Raw genomic sequence first — 24321 nt, forward strand, 5'->3', positions numbered from 1 at the left:
AAAATATGACTACATAAATATAATATTTTATGCTGAATTATATTATTGAAACTGTCCATTTATTTTCTTCTTCTCTTTTTCCCTTTCATACTTTACTTTATATTATATTCCCTCCCATAATCATTCTGTGAATAAAATATCAACCCCATTTGTAGTTACCAAAATTTTGCGGACTCCAATAAATTTGGGTCTTCCACGTACAGCTTAGCATGTGTACCTCGTGCTGATTAGGTGTTAATATACGGATGTGATCATGTGATTCACATACACCAACTTGAAAATATGATCTCTTGTCCTTTTATAATTTGAATAGAAGAAAATGACTTTTTAAAATCTTTTATGTGTTTTTTTCAGATCTCTTATGTATAAAAAATGAAAATCTCTTATAAAAAGATCATACAACTAAATAAAGTTTGTAAAGTACCAAAGTTCAATTCTCCCTACACCTACACATAAAGAATTTTTATATTATTAAGTCATACTTATTTGAGTAGTGAGTCACTTGGAAAATTATAATATCATATTTTTAGCGAGTATAGATTTGATGATAAAAATTTATTCGCACAAAGTGTTAACAACAAACCAATACGTGCACTGGGGCGGATCGTGGATGTAATCATAGTTTATGGGTTTACAGGAATCCAGTAGCTTTTGCATAAACCTTGAATTTCATAAAATACAGATTGTATAAATATATTATTGTGAACCCAGTTGTTATTATAGACTAATTTGAGGCCGTTATCAGAACTCATAAATTTCAAATCCTCTATCCACCTCCGTAACGTGCATGACATGTGTTTGTACATCGAGATGTCTTACTTAACCATGATTAATTAATATACATTCTTATTTAATAAAATCATTTAATTATATAATAAGCATGATAAATTAATATAATTAGGTGTAAATATTCCATGCGGGAAAATTTTACCTTGATCTTATAGTTAAATCCAACGCTCCCTCTCTTTCTTGTATGTCTATAAAAGCCAAAGAAAGAGGATTATATTCCACAACAAAAAAAAGAAGGGGGAAATAAGGGAGAAAAATGAGGAACCAATACTTGTTACTTTGGGTTTTAGGTGTTTTGTTGGCTTTAATCAATAGTGTTGTTTCAAATCCAGAATATCTTCGTTTAGGAAAACATGATGAACATGATCACATAGGCCAAATGGAACAGCCATTGTCAGGAATTCAAATCCACAATACCGTTCTAGCTCTTAGTAAATCTGCCTCCATTGAAGTTGAAGGACCTATGATTCTTGGCTCTGAGGTAATTATTCATATATACATTATCTTGTTTTCTTCTTTACTGCCTGCATCTCTATTTTGCTGTCGTATGTTTTCATAAATGTTGTGTTTATGCTTTACTTGAACCGAAGGGTTATCGGGAACAACCGTACACTCTATCCGCCCTCCTAGACTCCACTTTTGAGGTTATAAAGTATGTTGTTGTTGTTGGTTAGACGGGTTCTTCAAGTGCAATTGAACACGTTATATATATGTCTAAAGAATTTAAAATGCATGGATAATAGATAAGATCACACTCATTCTGAATTTATTTACTCTATTCAACGAGTATTCTTAAGAAAAGAACATTGATAGGGGATTTCTTGCATAGCTCTCTTGACTTTGAGACAGTGGCGGATCCAGGATTTTAAGCTCATGGGTGCTCACTTCTTTTAATGTAAAGTTACTATAAATCACATAGTATAAGTGCACAACTATTTAAGCATGGTAGGTTAAAAGGTTAAGGGGAAAACACGATTAATATTGTCATTAAAAAAAAAGAACTTGCCACTTCTTTGGGCAAAATTAATTAGCTTGAAAGATTTCTTAGCCAACCAAAATTTCTCAAGAAAAAGTAAATGAAGTGATTGGGTGCTGCTTTTTTTTTTTTTTTTAAGCTTACTAGTGTTTTTTCCCCACTCGAACTTACATAAATGTAAAAGAAAATTAAAAACTAAACGTATAGTAAATAAAGAAATCAAGTTAAAAGGAGAAGCCATAAATGAAGTATAAGAAAATTAATGAAGAATCTTTACTGGAGAAAAAGAAGGAAACATTTCACTTCAAAGCAGAAAAAGATTGACTAAGAGTAAATAAAACATTTGCAGCAGTTCAGAGTGGAACCCTCACCCTTCACCCCAAAGTAGACCCCTTTAAGCCAGGACCAACCAAAGCACCCATCTCGCTTTTTGGTCACGGGGTGCTGCTGGTTTAATATAAGCTACTTTTTAGAAGTTTTTAGCCATAAATATACATGTTTTACGTCGGGTTTAATGGGTGCTCGAGCACTCGGTCAGGTGGGCGCCCCTGCTTTGAGACCTATAAAACCGTAATTAATTATCATTACTTATATCATTAGCAGTTATATATATATATATATGGGTCCGCCCTGCTTTGAGACCTATAAAACCGTAATTAATTATCATTACTTATATCATTAGCAGTTATATATATATATATATATATATATATATATATATATATATATCGTTTTGGTATGAAGAATTTTTATCTTATTAGGTCACCTTTACATATTATAGTAGGTAACATGTGTTATTTTCATTACAAATTAATCTCACCTTTTAATAAGGAGAATTAGGAGTAAATATCAATATTTGGGATGACCTTATAAGATAAAAATTCTCTTATATAATATATATGTTATCTGTATTTGACTCTTGATATATATAATGTTCTTAATAAAAAAAATAAAAAAAAGATATGTAATGTTCTCAACTATAGAAAAATATTAGTAGTACTAATAATAGTATATAAAAAAAAAATAAAAAAAAAGGCCATGAAAAAAAAAAGGCCATGCAAAACTAGTTTAGTTTTAATTTGAAAGGAGTGATATTTAGGTAGGTAAAAGCAACAATGGATAGTTGAGATAACAAAACTCGCGAAAAAGTGATAGCTAAGGTGTGTTTTTGATCATTTAACTCTTTTTTATACAAGAAACAAAAGAAAAGGAAGGGAAAAATAAAAGGTGAAAAATGAAAAAAAGGGAAAGAAATACAAACTTTTGTGGGTATAACCATCAGTGATCCGGATTTTACTCGTGTTCGGAAAAATCATGACCACTTAAGCTAGTCTTTTATTTGTTCGGGATGTTCAAAAGATTGTACACAAAAAATTTAGCATATTTTTGCCCGGGGTGGGTCAGCCTGCAGGCAATGACTAGATATTAGCGGATGAGATATTTTGGTAATTCGTGGCGGAGCCAACTAAATTCCAATTCATGTTCATCTGACCCAAACTTTAGTTTATGTAGAAATATGTATCTGTTAACTCCCCTTAATTTTTTACAGTCTATTTTTTATACGTATATATTTTGACACCGCTAGTAAATTTTTTGACTCGGCCACTCCTTAATTAGGGGGAAATTTCAATAATGTACAATTTGGCATACAATTACATTTGCATAGCCATATTTTTAAATTATTGTGAAAACTTTTAATAGTAAAACGGACATAACTTTTTGTACATAACTTTACTTGAGCTGCGCGACTTACCATTGGAGAGATATTTCAATTATCTACAACTTTCATCAAAGAAAGTTTTTCCAAATTCGCAACACATTTTCATGAAAATTACCCGGAAAACTTTAACAAAACTTAGGAGAATTTAAGAGCCTTTAAGAACTTCAATTGTCGGTTTGACTTCAAAACGACCATCTTCCACCTGAATTCATCAAGAATGGATTCATATAAATATAATATCATCTTAACACTAGATTTTTTTACACATTCACACCTAGTTAAAGTTTACGGGGTGTTACAGTTGGCCTACAATTACTACTCTGCACTTAACCGCTATTAGTTCACAATAATAATAATCTCAATAATCCACTTAAACATAGGTTATAAGCCTAAGTAAAGCACTTAAACCACCAGTCCAACCGGATTCTTAGTAAGAAATCAAGGCAAGTCAGGCAAATAACTCAAACAAGTCACAATAACAATCAAGAGATAATATGGAATGATGTGATATGAAATGCAATGCAAGGCCTTTATCCATCTCCCAGTACACACACGTTCGAAAATTAATGAATCGTGACCCATGGGGGACTCGCGAGGTCCATATACCAACCCAGCATTCTTAAATCTCCTAGATCACATCTAGTTTGAGCCATTTTAGGCTCCCAAATTACTACACACGACCCCTTGGTCCCACATTACCTGTGATATCAATATACAACTTTATACATATGGAGTAGACAATGTATCAATCTTGTATAAGTGTATAATAGTATATAAGAGGTGTTTATATACAAGAAAATTCTATTGTATACAACAATATACAACATTTTTTCAATTGTAATTATAAATTGAGCCAGTAATTTTACAAACATGGACTATTTCATGTAATTATTTTTTCTAAATAGTCATAGAGGGTTAGTCCCTAATTAGAAATCTCAAATTCAGCCGTAAAAATGGGTAAACCCTCAATAAGGAGTGTTTCCCCTTAAGTGGGTCAGATGAACATGAATTGGAATTAGTTCGACCAAAATATCCCCGCTAATATGGATGAGGCTGACCCATATGCATGTGAATCTACATTAGTCGGGTCATGAGTTCCGAGTATGAGATGGTTTATGGTTATTAGGGGCGGATTTAGTCATTGCCCAGGGTATTCACCCGAACACCCTGGGCAAAAATTACAATAAATATTTAGGCTAATTTTTTTGTGTTCATGTACATATATTAACTTTTGAACATTCTGAACAAATGCAAAAGACTAGCTTAAGTGGTTCAGTTATTTTTCCGAACACCCTGAGTGAAAATCCTGGATCCGCCACTGATCCAAGTCACCAAATATATTCGTAGTTTTCGTTACCATCTTTCTTCCTTCTTTTCTTTCTCATCAGAATAATATTTTATGTAAACTTATAATGATGATATGCAGGGTGAAGATGTTGAATGGGTTACAGTAAACCTTGAGAATGCACAGCCCTCAAACGATGATTGGGTTGGAGTATTTTCTCCTGCAGAGTTCAAGTAAATCTCTAACCCCTTTGGATAAAAGAAATATTTGATGATAATTCGTAATATTCTGGAAATTCTGATTTAAAAGCTACCTATATGCACTTTTGCTTCCGATCGCCAATTTAACTACATCATATTTACTGTTTCCCTCTATCTTTTGGTCAAAAAATGCTTTCAACTTAGTTTTTTTTAAGCTTAAGAATACCCCTCAAATTGATGGTTTAATGACTTTTGCAATGAAATACTCACGTGACATACTATGATTCGCAGCATATATTATTTAATTAAAAAATTAAACTCGCATATTTCTTAAATCCAATCCCGCCCCTAATAAATTAAACCCACATATTTCTAAAATATAATCCCACCTGTTTCATTACACGTGCAATAGTCATCTTCTACTCGTGCTCCTTAAAACTTTTCATGGTTGATTTATTTGTGTTCTTGGTCCTGTTTTATATATTCAAATATAAATTGGTTAGCCCAAAAACTAAATTATAGTTACAGTTTAATGCTTGTAATTTTAACTTTACAATTAGGTATAGATTTTTAATTCTATCAAAGGTCCTCTTTTGTTATACTCTATCCTCCCACATCTAGTTTACTTGCATCCCCAGTAACTTACAAAAAAAAAAAAAAAAAAAAACAAACAAACATTGAAGTGCACCAAGTATTTATACCAAATGAGTCGATACATGTCATCTAACTGCATTTGAATTCATATTAGTTAATTATGATTAGTTATTACACATTCTTACTTTATTTAATCATTTAACATTGGTTAATATGGTTGGTGCAAACACCGAATGCGGATAAATATTTACCATTAATATGATTAGTTATTCGTTTATCCTTTTAAAATTCATGCGTCAGACAAAAACTTGGTGTGTACGTGAAGAAGCGTAGAGGGGGCACATCATCTATCAAGTTTCGAACTGTGACCATTGAACTTTGAGGATTTCTCAATTGTAAGAAAAAGTATGGTTAGGATCAATTTTTTGCTAGTTTCACATCTCAATTATTAGTTGTTCTTTTTTTTTTTATATAAACTATCACCATTTATGTATTAAAACACATCTCGAGTTTAGGTATGCATTAAAACACACCTACCTGAACTCGAGCTGTGTTTTAATACATACATGGTGATAGTTCAAATAGAAAAAAAAAGGCTAATAGTTCGGTGTGAAATTCGCGAAAAAGTGATAAGGGAGATGTGTTTTAATTTGACCATTATCTCAATTGAAAATAAAAGAGGAAGCAAATTTCAAATTTTAAATTAGAAGATCACGGTTGGAAGTGTCTATTAAGGAAATTCTCTCCGTTTGAACATTTGTGGTATAACAGACACCTACGGTATTATATACAGTATTTTTTTTAACACATCTAATCAGATTGTACCTAATAATTTACTTTTCTTCTTTTCCATACTGTGTTCCTTGAGGAAAATTAAACTTATTGAACTTGAATTTCGTTTGAATTTGTAAAAACTTGAAAGAATTCTGTCACAATCCCAACAACAACACAGTGAGAGCTTAAATTAGCCATCAATTTTCTGTTATCCACATTTTTTTTTTGTTCTTTTGTGGTTAATCTAAATAAAAGCTAATGGTTCAATTGCAGCAAATCTATTTGTCCTCCAGAAACAATTAAAGAACGAAAAGATGGAGCTCCATTTATCTGTACAGCCCCCTTAAAGGTATATCTAACAACTTTAAAATTCCATATAGTGATGGACTTTCAAGTGTCTTAAATTAATGTAAATTCTTTTTGTTTGCCAAAAACTTATCTTGGAGTAAATAAAATAGACATGTTGAAATTGTATACTCTATGTACTCCCTCCGTCCCAAAAAAATTGTCTTACTTTTCTTATTAGTTCGTCTAAAAAGATTGGCACATTTCTATATTTAGAAACAATTGAGATTGTTCATAGACACACAATTATATAAGACTTGTTTTGGACCACACATCTCAAAAGTCTTCCTTTATTTTTTAAACTCCTTGCCAAGTCAAACTAAGACAATCTTTTTGGGACGAAGGGAGTATATACTTATCTCTTCCAATTTGTATAACACTTTTTTTTGGCATTCGTTTTGAGTTAATGGTCAAAAACACACGTAAATTGTCACTTTTTTCTCGAGTTTCATACCTTAACAAATTGTTTCATTTACCTACCTAAATTATCACCCCTTGTTATTAAAACACACCTCGATGTTGAGTTGCCTTCATGCGGCTGTTGTTGATTGATTTTAAATATTTGGTCAACTTAGCATCGAGGTGTGTTTTAATACAAATTGAGTGATAATTAGGTAGGTAAATGGAATAATGGATAGTTGAGGTATGAAACTGTTTAGGTGTGTTTTTTAATATTAACTATAATCTGTTTTAGCCTAAAAAAGAAAAACAAAAGAAAAGAAAAGAAAAAAGGTATTTATCTGTATGCATGTCTATTATATTTCATTCTCTTTTTGTTCTTTTTACAGTTCAAATTTGCAAATTACAGTAATGACAAGTACACAGTGACTGGGAAAACATCACTAAAATTCAGGCTAATTAACCAGCGTGGTGATTTCTCATTTGCCTTGTTCTCTGGTGGTTTGGTTACTGTAAGTATATTTCCATATTCTGCAAATTATGATGCTTCCCAAGAGTATTTCTCGTATATACTTTTTTTTCACTGAAATTGATTCTGTTATTGCGTGTGTTGGCATTTGAATTATGAATTATGCATGGGAAAATTACAGCCAAATATCATTCGATCGTCTAGTTTAGTGTATAGTTTATACTAAATATACATATGATATACATACCTATACACAACATATACAACCAAAGTGTGTAGGTAGTGTATACTTCGGCAGTAAACTAGTTGGGAGAAGGGTATTTTTATGTTAGTTTCCCATTACGCGTTAATGCTACCAAGAGTGTGGCCTAGTCGTCAATAAAGTGGATTGACAACCATCAGTTCTCGGGTTCAATTCCCGACCTAGACAAAAAACACTAGGCGGTGCCTGTGCTTGTGGGAGGTAATAGGTTATCCCGTGGAATTAATCGAGGTTCCCGTAAGCTGGCCCGGACACTATGGTTATAAAAAACAATAATTATGTACTCTCATTTCTGATTTTTTTTTTTGAAAATCCCAAATGCTAGAGAAAATCCCAAATATTTGTAATAGAGTCTCTTTCTTCACTATACTCTGCCCTTCTTGGAATCAAGTGGTGTTAATGTGTTGGAAATTAGATTGATTTTACTTGAAGCTTTTGTGTATTAACTTTTAAAAACCAGGTCTGTTAGTTGAGAAGTAACTTGATCTAGAGAATGACTAATAGTCTTTTTCGCCAAGCTTCCATAATCTATTTATTTTGGAAAGATTTTTTAGTCATAAGTGATTTTCGAAATAGTACTTTTCGAGTGTAGCAATTTGTGTTTGGGTAGCTAGTCAATTTGAAAAATACTTTTGCCAATATTAGAGCAACCATTTGTGTTGGTCCAAGGTTCCAAAAGTGGTTCTGGGAAAGCTACTTTTTTCCGGTTTTGGAAAATAGTTTTTGCTACTCAAAAGCTTCTTTTTTTTCTTCATAAAGCTTGGTCAAACACTTCAACTCTCTAAAATAAGCATTTTTTCTAAAAAGAATAAACACTTTAGGCTTCCAAGAATCGGGCTATAAAAATTATACATTGCAATGATTTAAACTGTAATTGTCTAAATAAATTACTTCAGCTTCTCCAAGTTGGTGCAAGTACTTTGAGCATTGTAGGATATTTTACTTCATACCAATATTCATTATGGTTTCTGTTTTGCTTATGCTTTAAAATGAACTTTGAAGAGACTTGGATATGGACTAATAGATTCATGCATGCTACAGCCTAAGTTGATAGCCGTCTCAAAATACGTCGCATTTTCCAATCCGAAAGCCCCTCTTTATCCGCGTCTTGCTCTTGGGAAGTCATGGGATATTGTAAGTTTTTCTCTTGTTTTGCATCTATGATCTTTTTCAGCATATCCTAATTTCCTTAAGATACTTTCTTTTTGTACTTTATTCACCTATGTTACATGGGATTCGGTATCAATATTGATCCATGAATTCCTTAAATTGGGGAACATGTTAAATTGTTAAGAATCCTATCTAGTGGTTGCATCAAATCATGCGATTAACTTATAGCTTCCTCCTAGATGACTGTTACTTGGACAAGTGGCTACAATATCGATGAGGCTGTTCCATTCGTCGAATGGGGTTGGAAGGGCCATGCTCAACAACGCTCCCCAGCAGGGACACTGACATTTCACCGGAACAGCATGTGTGGTATGCAGACTTCTATTCAATAACTATGTTGATCTGTGATAACAATTTCATGCCACTGTCACGTCCATGCATGCAATGCTCTTTTCTGGTGGGGGCCACAACTAGGGATATTATTAAAGCTTGAAGCGTCGAGGACACTGTCCTTAAGGATATTTTGCCGGTGTAGTCGTATCTCCCGGGATTCAATAGAAACAACAAAAGATTCCACAAGAGGAGAAAACCCAACAGTTTTATATAAAGAATTATGGATTCAATTTTTCATTTATATACTGAATAATGTTATGAACGCGTTTGTAGGACCGCCTGCTAGAACTGTGGGCTGGCGTGACCCTGGATTCATACATACAAGTTTCTTGAAAGATCTGTGGCCAAATGTCGTGTAAGTTTTTCTTGTAGTCCATTTTCTTGCAGCAAGTTCATCATTGACATGTACACCACCCCTTCTTGAACTTTTGTTTGTGAAATTACAGGCACACATACAAGTTGGGGCATTTATTAAGAAATGGTTCAATTGTTTGGAGCAAGCAATATTCATTTAAATCTCCTCCATTTCCAGGACAAGAGTCACTGCAACGCGTTGTGATATTTGGAGACATGGGGAAGGTAATCAACTCATGTTATCTGTTCTTCTACCACAATACAAATAATTTTCTCCTGCTTTAATGTCTAAATCTTGAACATTGCGGTTTTCCCATATATAAACAGCAAACGTGAAGCATAAAAATTCATCAACATGAGTTTCCAGTAATGGAAAGTAAAAAAAAAAAAAGAAAAAAAAAAAGAGACATATAGCCATACCATGTTTTTGTTATGGGAGGATGAGACGTGTGCATAAATCATACGTTAAAATTAATGTACCATCCAAAATTCGAAAAGTTTGGTTACTGTGAGAAATAAATTGATATTTGAATTCTGCTTGTTCTTCCAGCAAGAGCGCGATGGTTCAAATGAATATGCTAATTATCAGCCTGGCTCTCTTATGACAACTGACACTCTTATTGAGGACCTTGATAACATTGACATAGTTTTCCTTATTGGAGATCTCCCCTACGCAAACGGCTACATCTCACAATGGGACCAATTTACAGCACAGGTGGAACCAATAACATCTAAAGTACCCTTCATGATTGCAAGGTCTGTTCATCATCAAGAATGTCTTTATGAATGTGGATAGCCTGCTTTTGATTATTTGATATTGCATTTCACATATTTCTTGTTTTCTGTTTTCATTCTTTTCTTGGCAAACATAGTCTTATTCTTCTATTTTATTTTATTTTTAATTTTTTGCAGCGGTAATCATGAAAGAACTTGGGAGAACAGTGGATCAATATACAATGGCCGTGACTCTGGTGGAGAATGTGGTGTCCCAGCCGAAACATTATACTATGTTCCAGCAGAAAACAGAGCTAAGTTCTGGTATGTGATTCATGTACTTTATTGTAGCAAATTTACTTGCAAGTGATGATAATATGTGGAAAGTTTATAACAGCATCCGAGAGGGTACTAATACAGTTTTAAGTTTTATATTCAAATTTCTATCACATGTATAAGGGGATTCTTAGGAGAACTGCTTGGGTGCATAATGCACGATAACTAGATGTCAATATCGTTAAATTTTCTTGAGGTACGCTTAAGTCCCTGGTGTTAAGTAAATGGTAGGCTAAACACTTCCCCTTACTTAAATGATGCTTCAATACAGTCACCATCACAATAAGAACATTAGAAAAGAATTGAACATTAAAAATTTGAACTGCATCGTTTGATGTGGATCAGAAATTAAAATGGTTCTGAACTTCATTGACATGATTTCACCCAATTGACAAAAAATGTTGCCTTCATTTGAACTTGTCTGTCATGTTACTTTTCGGTGTTTCTATCACACTAGCAACAACTTCTACGCCTCAAAAGCAAGCAAGTTATGGTCGGCTCTACAAATCCTCATTGTCCATGTCATTACATTTATGCTCATCTCAGTCCAATATTATAGTGTTCACGTGTTTCTGTCACAGTCCTTTCCTTTATTTTTCCTTGTGAGAACTGCAGTTTAATTTAATGGAACGTGCCAATTTTCACATGAAGTGTTTATCTTGTTGACAGGTATACAGCAGATTATGGCATGTTCCGATTCTGTATAGCAGACACTGAGCACGATTGGAGAGAGGGATCTGAACAATACAAGTTCATTGAGCAATGCTTTGCGTCAGCCAATAGACATAAACAACCTTGGTTGATTTTTGCTGCGCATCGTGTCCTTGGTTATTCGTCTAATGCCTGGTATGCAACGGAAGGATCATTTGAAGAACCCATGGGAAGGGAGCACTTGCAAAAGCTCTGGCAAAAGTACAAGGTTGATATGGCATTCTTCGGGCACGTCCATAACTATGAAAGAGTTTGCCCAATTTACCAGGTATGCTTTATATATCTAAACATAATGAAAGTATTATATAGTTATATGATTAATTTAAGCAAACTTGTAAATGGTAGAACTATGATTGATTTAGGTAAACTTGTGTTTTACATGTAGTAGAATTTGCCTAATTTTCACCCTTTTTCACAATATCTACTAGTTTCGACTCTTCTTGATCTCACACATTTTCCTTCTTGTTAATAATTCGACTCTTATTCTCTCACATATTTTTCTTGTTGTTAATGTAATTTGTCATAAACATACACTACTCCATTTGTTCTATAATAGATATACTAGAATTTCATCATTCTCCTTTTCTCCTCGCAGCATTTCTAGGCATTTGTACAACTTCAATGTGTTGATGCTACAATGCATGTAGTTGTATTCACGATTTGAGTATTTCATGTGTGCAATGGATTATTCATTTCTTCATATTACTAGTTTTAGCATTAAGATTTTTTGAATAATGAGTTTGGATAGCCACCTCTAGTTAACTTTCTGTTGGCATTTTTATTGAAACTACATATCTTTTTTACTAAACTTGCACAAACCTTCAACCTTTTGAAAGAAAAATAACCAGAATTTGCAGCGATATAGGAAATGATAGTGTTATTTCACTGAAATATTTGAAAAACATTCATTTTATTGTTTATCAAATTGTTGTATGAACAGAATCAATGTGTAAACAAGGAAAAATCACACTACTCGGGCATAGTGAACGGGACAATTCACATTGTTGCTGGTGGAGGAGGAAGTCATTTGAGTAAATTCACTACCATTAACACCACATGGAGTGTATTCAAAGATTATGACTTTGGATTTGTCAAACTTACGGCATTTAACCAATCTTCCCTTCTCTTTGAGTACAAGAAGAGCAAAGATGGTAAAGTGTACGATTCTTTTACGATCTCAAGAGACTATAAGGATGTCTTAGCTTGTGTCCATGATGGCTGTGAACCAACTACTTTGGCTAGTTAAACGCATGTGTCTAAGTGTTTGTAGCAAGGAAGAAAGTACTTTTGAGTTCTTTTGTTCTTTCTAGATTTAATCATCCGGTATCTGATGCCTACTGGCACGACTTATCTAGATTCGTGCCACCGGATAAGCCCACCTAAGGGGCTAAAGAGTATCTGAAGTCTCTTATTTTGTTTCCTTGGTTGTCTTATTGGCTCCTATTAAGTGGATGCAAACTACTAGTTCTTGATTTCAAAATAAATAAGAGGGGCATATCTAATAGATTTATTTTGTCCAAAAATGACAACCATATCATTTTTGTCCTTGCCACTTTATATGGGCCCATGTTTTAAATGGATATAAGACAAACTTGCAGAATATGTTTTCTTCCAATCGTTATCGAGTGAAGAAATTGCACGTTTTGTCCTTCAAATGAGCTGGTCTTTAATCTTTCCTTTCAAATCGAAGTTATTTAGGGTCTCAAGCATAACTTGTGGATATTATAATACAAAAATATAAATTTATGTTCCGAAAAAATATTACTTGTCTTGACGGGTAAAACTTAAAGACCAACGCAATATAGGGACAAAAGTGCATATGACCCTTATCGTGTTTTTCATGTTCACCTTAACTTGTATACTCTGTAAAAATATCAGAAAGAACATTTACAAACACCTTCATACTCATAACTCGTATAATTATCAAACCATTAAGAGAAAATGAAAAAAATCAAAGTCTTTATGAATTTTCACTTGCTTCTACGGTAGAAGTTCTCCCATTAATTTTATCATTCTTTTTAATGAGATGGAGAGGAGGGTTGGGGGGGGGGGGGGGTAGATACGTAATTTTGACCCTCCTCAGAATTTTTGCACCCTCTTAGTGTTTAAACACTTTTCTACATCTTATTTTATCGTTTTGACTTTTATTCCATTTTTTAGTTGGAGCCTGTTTGGATGAAATTAAAAAAGAAATTATAAAAAAAAATAAGTTGGGGAAAACTGCAATTTTTTTTTTTTTTCGACTTATTTTAAGTTAAAAAATAAATTTTTTTTTTGCTTATTTTAAACAAAATAAAAAAAAAAAAAATTTTTTAATGCCCAATCCAAGCGGCTCTAGGTCTTGTTTGAAAAATTGGAAATCACAAAAATAGAGTCATATGGATAAAAGTTTTATTTCATTTTTTTTCAAAAAAAAAGAGTGAGAAAATTGACAAAAAAAAAGGGTAAAATTTTATTTTTTGATTTAAGGTTTAGTTGTCTAAGATTTTTATTCTAGAGTTAACTAGTCATTTGGTAATAATATTTTGTCATGATTTTTATTTACTTCCGTGGAAAAGAAAAAGAAAAAAGAATCCAATGAATAAGTGCCATCTAGCAAAGATTCTCTCTCATCTATTCATCACACCTCACTCTGCTAATTTGTCTTCCTTGATAACAAATTCTCATTTTTCCATTTGGATTGTTCACGTCACACAAAACACCTGGGCACATTGACTTGGAGAATATAGCATTGGATTCTCTCTCTCTTGACATGCACATCAAGAAAAAGCAAAATCATCATCGTCTTTGGATTGGCTTACAAAACTTATTTTATCAAGGTCAGATTTTTTAGAGCAGGCACATTGAATATTTTGATCTTAAAAAAAAAAAAAATTAAAAAAAGCAATGGACTGCTTATCTCCGTGGGTTATAAATTGGATTGTTTCGTTTTCTCTAAGAAAAATAAATTCTCTCATTTTTTTTTTTTTTGCTGCTTTTATTAAGCCCATCCAAACAGGCTCTAAGAGGATATATATCACTGTGCACATCCAAAATAGAGGGAGACGGACCTGACCCCAAAAAAGAAAAGCAAAATCATCATCGTCTTCTTCACGCCACCGCCCATTTCCGATCATCATCACCACCCCGCTCCACCATCGTCCCAAAACAGACCCACATAGACATACCCGAGAAAACAAGCATTGGGTTTTCTGTCACTGTTCAGGGCTGAACTTATTTTATCAAGGTCAGATTTTAACAAAGTCATAGAGCAGCAGTACTCTTATCCAATTACCACAAACAAGCATTGGGTTTTACATCTGAAACGGAAAAAAAAAAAAAAACAAGCAATGGACTGCTGTTTTGGTTATTCATGGGTTCTAGGTCGAGTTTTTCGTTGGTTCGCAGTCTCCGGATCGGGTATTGTTTCGTTTAAAGCTAGCAGATTCAAAGTTAATTCCATATTGAGGTCCATTTCTCATCCTACTCTTTGACTAATATATAGAGTTTGTTTTATTTAGACACTTGATTGTGTTAGAATAGATGATACTGGGCCTCCTTAGTTTGGGCTGTTTCATTTAAATTGAGTATTGGGCCATTGTAACCCGGCCCATTTATTTTATTGTACATAGTCGGTGTAGTAGTGGGTGTAGTTGTTTTAAATAGTCTTGGTATTTTTACTGAAGATACTTTTGCCATTTTACACTCTGAAATAAAACATTCATATTCTATACTTTCTCTCTCTAGAATATTCATATGAACTAGGGTTTCCGCCTCTAGTTTTTTTCTTTGATTCTTTCGTACTTTCTCTAAGTTTATATGGTATTAGAGCACAGATCCGGATGGATCTTGCTATTCTCTATCGAGCGGTGTTACCCGCAGCTCATTTTGTTGATTTTTTCCTCTTGGATTTCATCGATTTCGTTGATTTTTGTTTGGTTTGTGGTTGTTTGAGCACAGATTCTGAAAGATAAAATCATTTCGAGTTGAGCGGTGTTAACCTCGTTCAATTCTGTTGAGATTTGGGTTTTTTTTTGGTTTACATTGTTGATTTGTTCGAGTTAGGGTTTGTTGATTTCACACATTTTCGATGAGTTTTGCTGAGATTCTGTTGATCTGTTCAAGTTAGGGTTTGTTGATTTCACACGATTGCAGCGAATTTTGAGTTTTTTTTTTTTTTTTGAGATTTGTTCTTTGTATAAGCAAGACTCTGCTTCTTCGAGTTTGAAGAGGGACGGTAACATCACTCTTTCTCTGAAAATTAGTTTTTTTTTTTTTGTAGTGTTTGTCTGCTTTAACATCATGTCTTCAACTACAATCACCAATACTCATCCCCTGTATCTTCATCCCTCCGACTACCCAGGTATGACTCTTGTCACCACGCCTTTCAACGGCACTGGTTATGGTAGTTGGAGGAGGGGAATGTTAATTTCTCTATCTGCTAAAAGAAAATTAGGATTTATAAATGGTACAATAGTTAAACCAGCTGAAACTGATCCTACCTTTGATAATTGGGTCATGTGCAATGATATGGTCATTGCGTGGATCCTCAATAGCTTGGACAAAGAAATTGCAGAAACTGTTATACACACTGAAACTGCTGGGGATATTTGGAAAGAAATTGAAAAGAGATATGGTCAGGCCAGTGGAACTAAGGTCTTTCAAATACGAAAAGATATTTCCTCCATTTCTCAGGGTTCTTCTAGTATAGCTTCGTATTTTAATAGAATCAAAAAGTTATGGGATGAATTGACTATTTCCATTGATTATCCACCTTGTACTTGTGCGTGTAAGGAAGAATGGGTTAAACTAGAAGGAGACCAAAGAGTTTATCAGTTCCTTGCTGGTCTTAATGAGTCCTATAGTGGTATTAGGAGAAGTATTTTAATGATGAAACCACTGCCAGATTTAGACAGTGTGTATTCCATGCTTATCCATGATGAGCAACAGTCTGAACTACAAGCCTCTTTGCCTTCCTTTGCCTCTGAATCTACATCCTTTTCTGCTGGAGCACAAAGATATCCTCAAAGGGTGAATTTTGAACCCAAACGACCTAATTTCCCTACCAACAACATGTCCAACAATACATCTAGTTTGTTCTGCAAGTATTGCAAGAGAACAGGACATGTCATTGACAAATGCCATAGACTCCATGGCTACCCTCCAAATTTTCAATTCACCAAAGGGAAAAAGGGTTCTGCTGCTTGTGTTCAAGGTGTAGATTTTTCTTCTCCTGCTGAATCATCCGGTTCTCATGTCACTGTTACAAAATCTGAGGATCCCTTCCATGGTTTTAGCAAAGAACAACATGATCACATCATCAATCTGTTTCATCAAAATAAGCTGCAGGACACTGGTCTTTGTGCATCTGCTTCTGCTAACTTTGCAGGTGTGACCACTGCTTCTGCTTATAGCATTTGTTGTTTCTTTGCTTGTCACCTTTCTCAGATGTATAATAACCCCTGGATTTTAGACTCTGGAGCAACTAATCACATGACACCTCATAGAAATCTTCTTATTAATGTCAAACCTCTCATTTCTCCTTACCTTATTTCTTTGCCCAATGGTTACAACGTTAAGGTTACTTGTACAGGTTCTTTGCCTTTATACTCTGACATGATCCTTCATCATGTTCTGTTAGTGCCTAGTTTTCAGTACAACCTTATTTCATTACACAAGTTACTACTACAATTCAATTGCTCTGCTTACATTACTGCTACTTTTTGTGTTTTGCAGGGCCATTCTCTGAAGAGGCCACTGGAAGTTGGTAAACTCTCCAATGGACTCTATGTTCTTCAGCTGAATGACTCTTCCTCATGCAACTCAACCATCACTTCCTGTCCGGCTGAATCTACTGTACTTGTTAACAATGCATCTTCCATTTGTGTTGACTCTAATTCTCCTGCTGTAGTTCCTACTGTTACTAGTACTTCAATTTCTCCTGTTAGTTTTCCTGTTTCTGTTCCCTGTAATGTTCCTAGTTCCACAGTTTCTTATGTTAGTTCTCCTGTTTCCATCCCTTGTACTGCTTCCATTCCTTGTAATGTTTCCAGTACTTCCATTACTTCAAATTCTAAGCACATTTCCAATGAACATGCTTCTACTACTGAAATAGTTTTAGCTTCTAATTGTTCAACTATGCATGCTGATATTCTCTCTGATTCTAATCTTGATAACATCACTCTAAGTCCAGATCTGACCTGGCACCAAAGACTTGGTCACATGCCCTTTGCCAAAATGAAGTCCATCCAAGCACTCAAATCTATTTTGCCAACTAAACAAACTTTTCATTGCAATGTCTGTCCCTTGGCTAGGCAGCAGAGATTGCCCTTCTCTGAAAGCACCATACATTCTACCAAGCCTTTCCAACTTATCCATCTTGACCTTTGGGGGCCTTATCACACACAAACCTACAATGGGCATAGATATTTTTTGACTATTGTGGATGATTACACAAGATGTACCTGGACTCATCTTTTGTCCACCAAGTCCAATGCTTTTACACTGATTCAGTCATTCTTCTTTTTTGTTCACAACCAGTTTCATGTTCCAATTCAAACTATTAGGTTTGATAATGCCTTTGAGTTGGGTTCTAGTAATGAAGCTATTAAATTTTTTTCTGTTCATGGTATTTTCCATCAAACTTCCTGTCCACACACACCTCAACAAAATGGTGTGGTAGAAAGAAAGCACAAGCATTTACTTGAAACCTCTAGGGCCTTTGTTGTTTCAATCCAAACTTCTAGTCAAATATTGGGGGGAATGTGTCCTTACTGCTACTTACCTTATTAATAGGTTTCCCTCTCCTCTTCTCCACAATAAATCTCCCTATGAACTTTTATATGGTACTGTACCCTCTTATTCACACCTCAAAAGCTTTGGATGCCTATGTTATGCTACTGTCCCCATTCCACACAGAGATAAATTTCAGTCCAGGTCACTGCCTTTTGTTTTCATTGGTTATTGCATTGGCAAGAAAGCTTATAAACTTCTATCCCTTTCCACACACAAAATTTTCTTCTCTAGAGATGTTACTTTCCATGAAGCTATTTTTCCTTATGCCACTCCTCCTCCTGTCCCTTTGTTTCCTTCTTCTCCTCCACCTGATTCTTCATTTGATGTGTCTTCTCCTCATGATCAACCTCCTGTTGTCCCTAGAAGGTCCAGCAGACCAGTTCTTCCACCATCTTATCTTCATGACTATGTTTGCTCCTCAGTCTCCAATTCTAAGGTTGCTTCTACTTCTGCTGAAGTTGCCTTGCTAGAACCTCAATACTATCAGCAGGCAGTCCATCATCCTTCTTGGCAGGCTGCCATGTTGAAGGAGTTCCAAGCTTTAGAATCTAATCATACTTGGGATATTGTCCCCTTGCCTGCTGGTAAACGAGCAATTCCTTCCAAATGGGTATACAAAATTAAACAAAGGGCAGATGGGTCTATTGAAAGATATAAGGCACGGTTAGTTATTAGAGGGGATAGCCAACAGGAAGGGGTGGACTACAATGAGACCTTTTCTCCTGTTGTAAAAATGACTACAATTAAGTGTTTGTTGGCTGTAGCTGTTAAGAAAAATTGGAAGGTGTTTCAACTTGATGTGAACAATGCCTTCCTCCATGGTGATCTTCAGGAGGAAGTGTATATGAAAATTCCTCAAGGTTTGGAGGTCCCTGTTTCTGATTCGGTCCCCTAGTGTGCAAATTAAGAAAGTCTTTATATGGTCTAAAACAGGCATCTAGACAGTGGTATGCCAAGTTATCTGAGGCATTATTGTCTAGAGGTTTTCATCCAAGCTTGAATGACTATTCTCTGTTCAGAAGAGTTTCTGGTTCCTCTATTACTATTGTGGCTGACTATGTAGATGATATTCTGGTGGTTGGTGATGATATTTCTGCTATCTCTTCTCTCAAACAGTTCCTTGATGATGAGTTTAAGATCAAGGATCTGGGTGAAGCTCATTATTTTCTTGGCCTTGAAATCATCAGACAGTCCAATGGGTTTCTGGTCACCCAACACAAGTTTACATCTGATTTACTTTCTGAGTTTAACTGTTCTGATGTAACTCCAGTTGTTAGTCCCTTGGAGTTGTATGGGAAACTGACAGCTGATACTGGTGACTCATGTCCTGACCCCAGCTTATATAGAAAGTTAGTAGGGAAACTTAATTTTCTTCAACATACACGACCAGATATATCTTTTCTTTGTTCAACATCTCAGTCAATTCTTGCATTTTCCTCGTATGCCGCATATGGAAGCTGGTTTACATGTTCTTAGGTATTTGGCTGGTTCTCCTGGTCTGGGTATTTTTCTCAATAACTCTGCAGATTTTTCTTTGTCTGGGTTTTGCGACTCTGATTGGGCTGGTTGTGTCCAAACTAGGCGTTTTATTACTGGATTCTATATGTTCTTAGGTGGTTCTCCTATTTCTTGGAAGTGCAAAAAGCAGCCTACAATTGCACTTTCCGAATATAGAGCATCGAGAAAAATCGTGTAAATTTCTTGGTTGGACGGGTTCGAATTTCAGCTGAAGCTGATAATCGGCCGCGTTGCATAGCAAGAACCCGTGTTTTGAAGAAACACATCGAAATTGATTGTCACTTTGTAGCTGAAATTTCTTGGTTGGTCAGGTTACTTGCTGAATTTGGGCTGAATGATTTGTCTCCTGTTCAAGTATTCTGTGACAATCAGGCCTCTTTAGTTTGGGTTGTTTCATTTAAATTGAGTAATGGGCCATATGTAACCCGTCCCATTTATTTTAGGGTCTTTGACATATATATCATGAGCGAACGTGACGATAGTTTTATATTTACAAAACATAACATTACAAATCCTATACAAAACATGCTTTATATTTAAAAAAAAAATTATTTTTAAATTATTTTTTATTTTTTAAAAATCATTTTTTAAAAAAAATATTTTTTTATTTTTTAAAAAAAAATATTTTTTTAAATTTATTTTTATTTTTTTAAAAAATTAATATTTTTTTTTTTTGCTCAAAAACTTATGTATGAAAGTTGTATGAATGTGCCTCATCTAAAAAGTTTGCTCAAAATTTAGTGTATGAAAAATGTATGAAATGTGTATATGTTCCAACAAAATTGTGTGTATGAAACAATATGAAATTTGTATCAGATGAACTCACACAAAGTTCATGTTGACTGTTGTTCAACACAACAAGATTGTATATAACTTTGATACAACATTCAAGACTTAAAATAATCGCTCAAATTTTTGTGTATGAAATGTGTATATCTTGCTCAAGGCTTAAAAAGTTCGGGGGGGAGGGGTATGTGGGAAGGCTTAAACATTATGCTTAAAATTTTATGATGAGAACTGGGCCTTAGAATTTCATTCACATTGTTTGGGCTGAAAATTAATTTCATTACAATATTCAATTAAAGTTTTCGCTCAAAATTTTGTATATGGCTCACACATACACATTTCATACAACTTTCATACACGAAATATGAGGTAATTTTTTAAGCCGTTTAGCAAAAAAAAAAAAAATTAATATTTAAAAAAATATATATAAAAATTATTTTTTAAAAAAATAAAAATATTTTTTTTATAAAAAATATATATATATTTTCTGGAAAAAAAAATAAAAAAACGAAAAATATATGAAAATCCGTCATGTTTTGTAATATATCGTTATGTTTTGTAAATAAGGAAAACTATCGTTACGTTTCGTAAATATTTCTCCAATACGTATATATAGTTGCTTTTAAAACTTTATTTTATTGTATATAGTCGGTGTAGTTGTTTTAAATACTCTTGGTATTTTTACTGAAGATACTTTTGCCATTTTACACTCTGAAATAAAACATTCATATTCTATACTTTCTCTCTCTCTAGAATATTCATATGAACTAGGGTTTCCGCCTTTGATTTTTTTCTTTGATTCTTTCGTACTTTCTCTAAGTTTACAGATTGTTTCTTGATAGATATGCTATTGTGATTTAATTTCCCAAACATGTTCTCACGTTAGCACTGTCTTGAATTAGTTTTGTCAAGAATGGAAATTGTGGAATTAAGATAACTTGTCAGCAATCAATAAATGGGCCGTGGGGATGTGTATTTGAGGAAATTGAGTTTAGACTAATGTAAATTAAAAGTAATGGGGTTTAAGTTTCCATTGTTGATTTCGTTTTATTTATTCATTCCGCTAGTAACGTGGTTTTAGGCGTTGAACATTTTGGGTAGGCAAACTTTAGGCCTTTGCTTGTTGTGTGCTATTACTTGCTAAATTTCATGTATTCATTTCCCGGGTGGGATGTCTTAGATGAAAACAAATGTAAAAATGGTGGCTATTCGTGGGGAAGACCCCGGGATGTCGGAGATAGCTTAGCATAGTTTAGCCTAGTGTAGTATAGACTTATTTTCTCGCATTTTTCTTTTATTTCGGGTTGTAATAATGCGGACTTTATTTTCGATTTTTTCTTGTGCGCGTGCTTGTGTGATTGTTTGAGTTTACCTGACTGAGTTTTCTATTTTAAGCCAATACGAGTTAATTAAAGCGACCGTGCTAAAATCACGGGACTCGAGGGATGCCTCACACCTTCCCCTCGGTCAACAGAATTCCTTAACCGGAATCTCTGTCGCTGATCAGTTTTAGAGTCAAACTTGTTTTGAAAGGGATATTGATTTTACGGTGACTTGGCACACCAAAACTCGATGCCAGGTGGCGACTCTTTTTCTCTAAATAAATTCCCTTTTCAAAACACAATTTTCGTCACTTTCAATTTGAAAACCCTTTTGAACTTAACATAATAAACCACTTTTGTGAGAAAAAAGGGGTGTGGCAGGGGGTGTTACCAAATCAAACACCTCTCTACTAGAAATAGAGGATTTGTGTTATAAAATATGATTTTTCCACCTCATTTCCACCCTAATAGCTCATTGGAAAAACGCATGGTGAGAAACAAGTTCTCATTGTAACGCTGAGAAATTCCTAATTTTTTTTTGTACAAAAACACTTCTATTTAGGGTTTTCCCATCGACGTTCAGTGGGAAATAGACATTGAACATTTTTCAGTGAAAATCATTGGGAAAATAATTTTTTTTTAGCAGTGCCCGATTCCACTATATTAAATAATACAACGACAGTCACATACAACAACAACAACAACATGCCCAATAGAATCCCACAATGTGGGGTCTGGGGAGGGTAGAGTGTACGCAGACCTTACCCTTACCTTGAAAGGTAGGAAGGCTGTTTTCGAAAGATCCCTACCAGAAGAAAAACAAGGTCCAACAAATATCAAAAACAATATGAAACGAGGAATAACAAAAACGAGAAAGGTAATAAATGGAAAGAAAGGAGCAAAACTAGATAAATAAGATAATCAAAGACAAGGCGACAAATATAAGGAGAAATCAAATGGCAATAAATGAATGAGCAAACTACAACTACTAGGATGAAAGGATAATCCGAGTCCTCCACAATCTCCTATCTAAGGTCATGTCCTCGATGGTAGCTCGAAAACCGCGCATGTCCCGTCTAATCACCTCTCCCCAATACTTCTTCGCCTCCCTTTACTCTCTCCCGAAACCGTCCATAGCCAACCTCTCACACCTTCGCACTGAAGCATCTGTGTCTCTCCTCTTCACATGCCCAAACCATCTCAGCCTCGCTTCCTGCATCTTGTTCTCCACCGGTTCCACTACCACCTTGTTCTCCAACGACAGTCACATAATAAAAAATAATTAATTAGTTGTCACAAACTATTCTAGTCTTTGTATCTTTTTAGACGCCTTTTTTTTAATTTTAAAATTTTGGGTGTACAAAATGAGTGAATAATAATAATAGAAACAAAAAAGAAATTGAAGCTAAAAAAGGAAGAAGAAAATATTTGCTCAGGTTACACTATCTAACTATATACTATATTTAAAAAAAATGCCACCATGACAAGCACGTATTTCTTATTATTTTTTCCCCTGATGACAGGCACTTGCCAGAAACATGTGAATTGTCACAAACTAGTCTAATTTTATCTGTATCTTTCAACTTCCAGATCCTTATCCTTTTCTGTAATTTTTGGACCAACAAGCTTATAATATGATATATCAACTTGAATAAAATAATAATGGAGTACAATTATGCAAAGCGAAATATTTAACTAACGTATATACAGAACTTTTTTGAATATGTGCTGGACAAGTTGGGCTGCTTATAGCGACAGCCTCCAATAAGATAAGTATTATTTGTATTCCAATCTAATTCATATTTTATTTTAGCTAGCAAAACTTTTTCAGAGTATAATTTTAATATTTAAAGATGAGAAGCCCCTATGGCTGTATATATGATAAAAAAAAATTGATAATAAATGAATTAGTAACTTAGAAAATGAGACACGTAACATGCAATAATATACTTTCTAGTCCCAATTTATATAATTTGGAATATAAGGGTCAAATTATTTAATTTTAGTGTGAATTCAAACATAAAATTTTAAGTTTTTTTGAAATTTAGATATTTAAAAACTACGTAAAAATACTATAAGTCAAGATAACTGATAATTTAAAATATTTAACAAATATATGAAAAATTGATGGTCGAAGTAAATCTCCTTTGATTCCCAGAGAGGAGGCAGAGAGGAGTCAAAAATATTAGATACTTTCTTCCTATCTGTTCAAGTTTTAGTAGACAGTGTTACGTGATACTTGTATAGGAGATAACAAGTGTTCCGTGAAATTAATTGAGGTGCGTGCAAGCTGTTCAAGTATCACGATTATTGGGGGAAAAAAAGCTCCCTTAATTTGACCATCCAAATAATAATCGCGTCACATAAAATGGAATAGAAGAAGTAATATTAAAATTAAAATATACATTAATAGTACAAAAAATCTTTAACCATCCTCCCCCTTCCTTGTATATGGCTATAAAATCTAAACATTCCACGCACCAAATCCTG

General features: G+C 34.1%; 2 protein-coding genes across 2 annotated transcripts; both read left to right on the forward strand.

The window, feature by feature from the left end:
- Positions 1–1045: 1045 nt before the first annotated feature.
- On the forward strand, positions 1046–12887 carry LOC132040785 (nucleotide pyrophosphatase/phosphodiesterase-like). The gene is made up of 12 exons (XM_059431458.1): positions 1046–1270; positions 4912–5003; positions 6612–6687; positions 7472–7594; positions 8855–8947; positions 9163–9292; positions 9590–9671; positions 9763–9895; positions 10221–10426; positions 10583–10708; positions 11390–11699; positions 12372–12887. The coding sequence occupies exons 1-12, from the start codon at positions 1046–1048 to the stop codon at positions 12675–12677; spliced, it is 1902 nt and encodes a 633-aa protein (XP_059287441.1). The 3' UTR covers positions 12678–12887.
- A 2238-nt stretch (positions 12888–15125) lies between these two features.
- On the forward strand, positions 15126–17503 carry LOC132040263 (uncharacterized). The gene is made up of 2 exons (XM_059430888.1): positions 15126–16799; positions 17147–17503. The coding sequence occupies exons 1-2, from the start codon at positions 15713–15715 to the stop codon at positions 17179–17181; spliced, it is 1122 nt and encodes a 373-aa protein (XP_059286871.1). The 5' UTR covers positions 15126–15712; the 3' UTR covers positions 17182–17503.
- Positions 17504–24321: the final 6818 nt, after the last annotated feature.

Source organism: Lycium ferocissimum, chromosome 12 (genome assembly GCF_029784015.1).
Source record: "Lycium ferocissimum isolate CSIRO_LF1 chromosome 12, AGI_CSIRO_Lferr_CH_V1, whole genome shotgun sequence".
Taxonomy (NCBI): Eukaryota; Viridiplantae; Streptophyta; class Magnoliopsida; order Solanales; family Solanaceae; genus Lycium; species Lycium ferocissimum.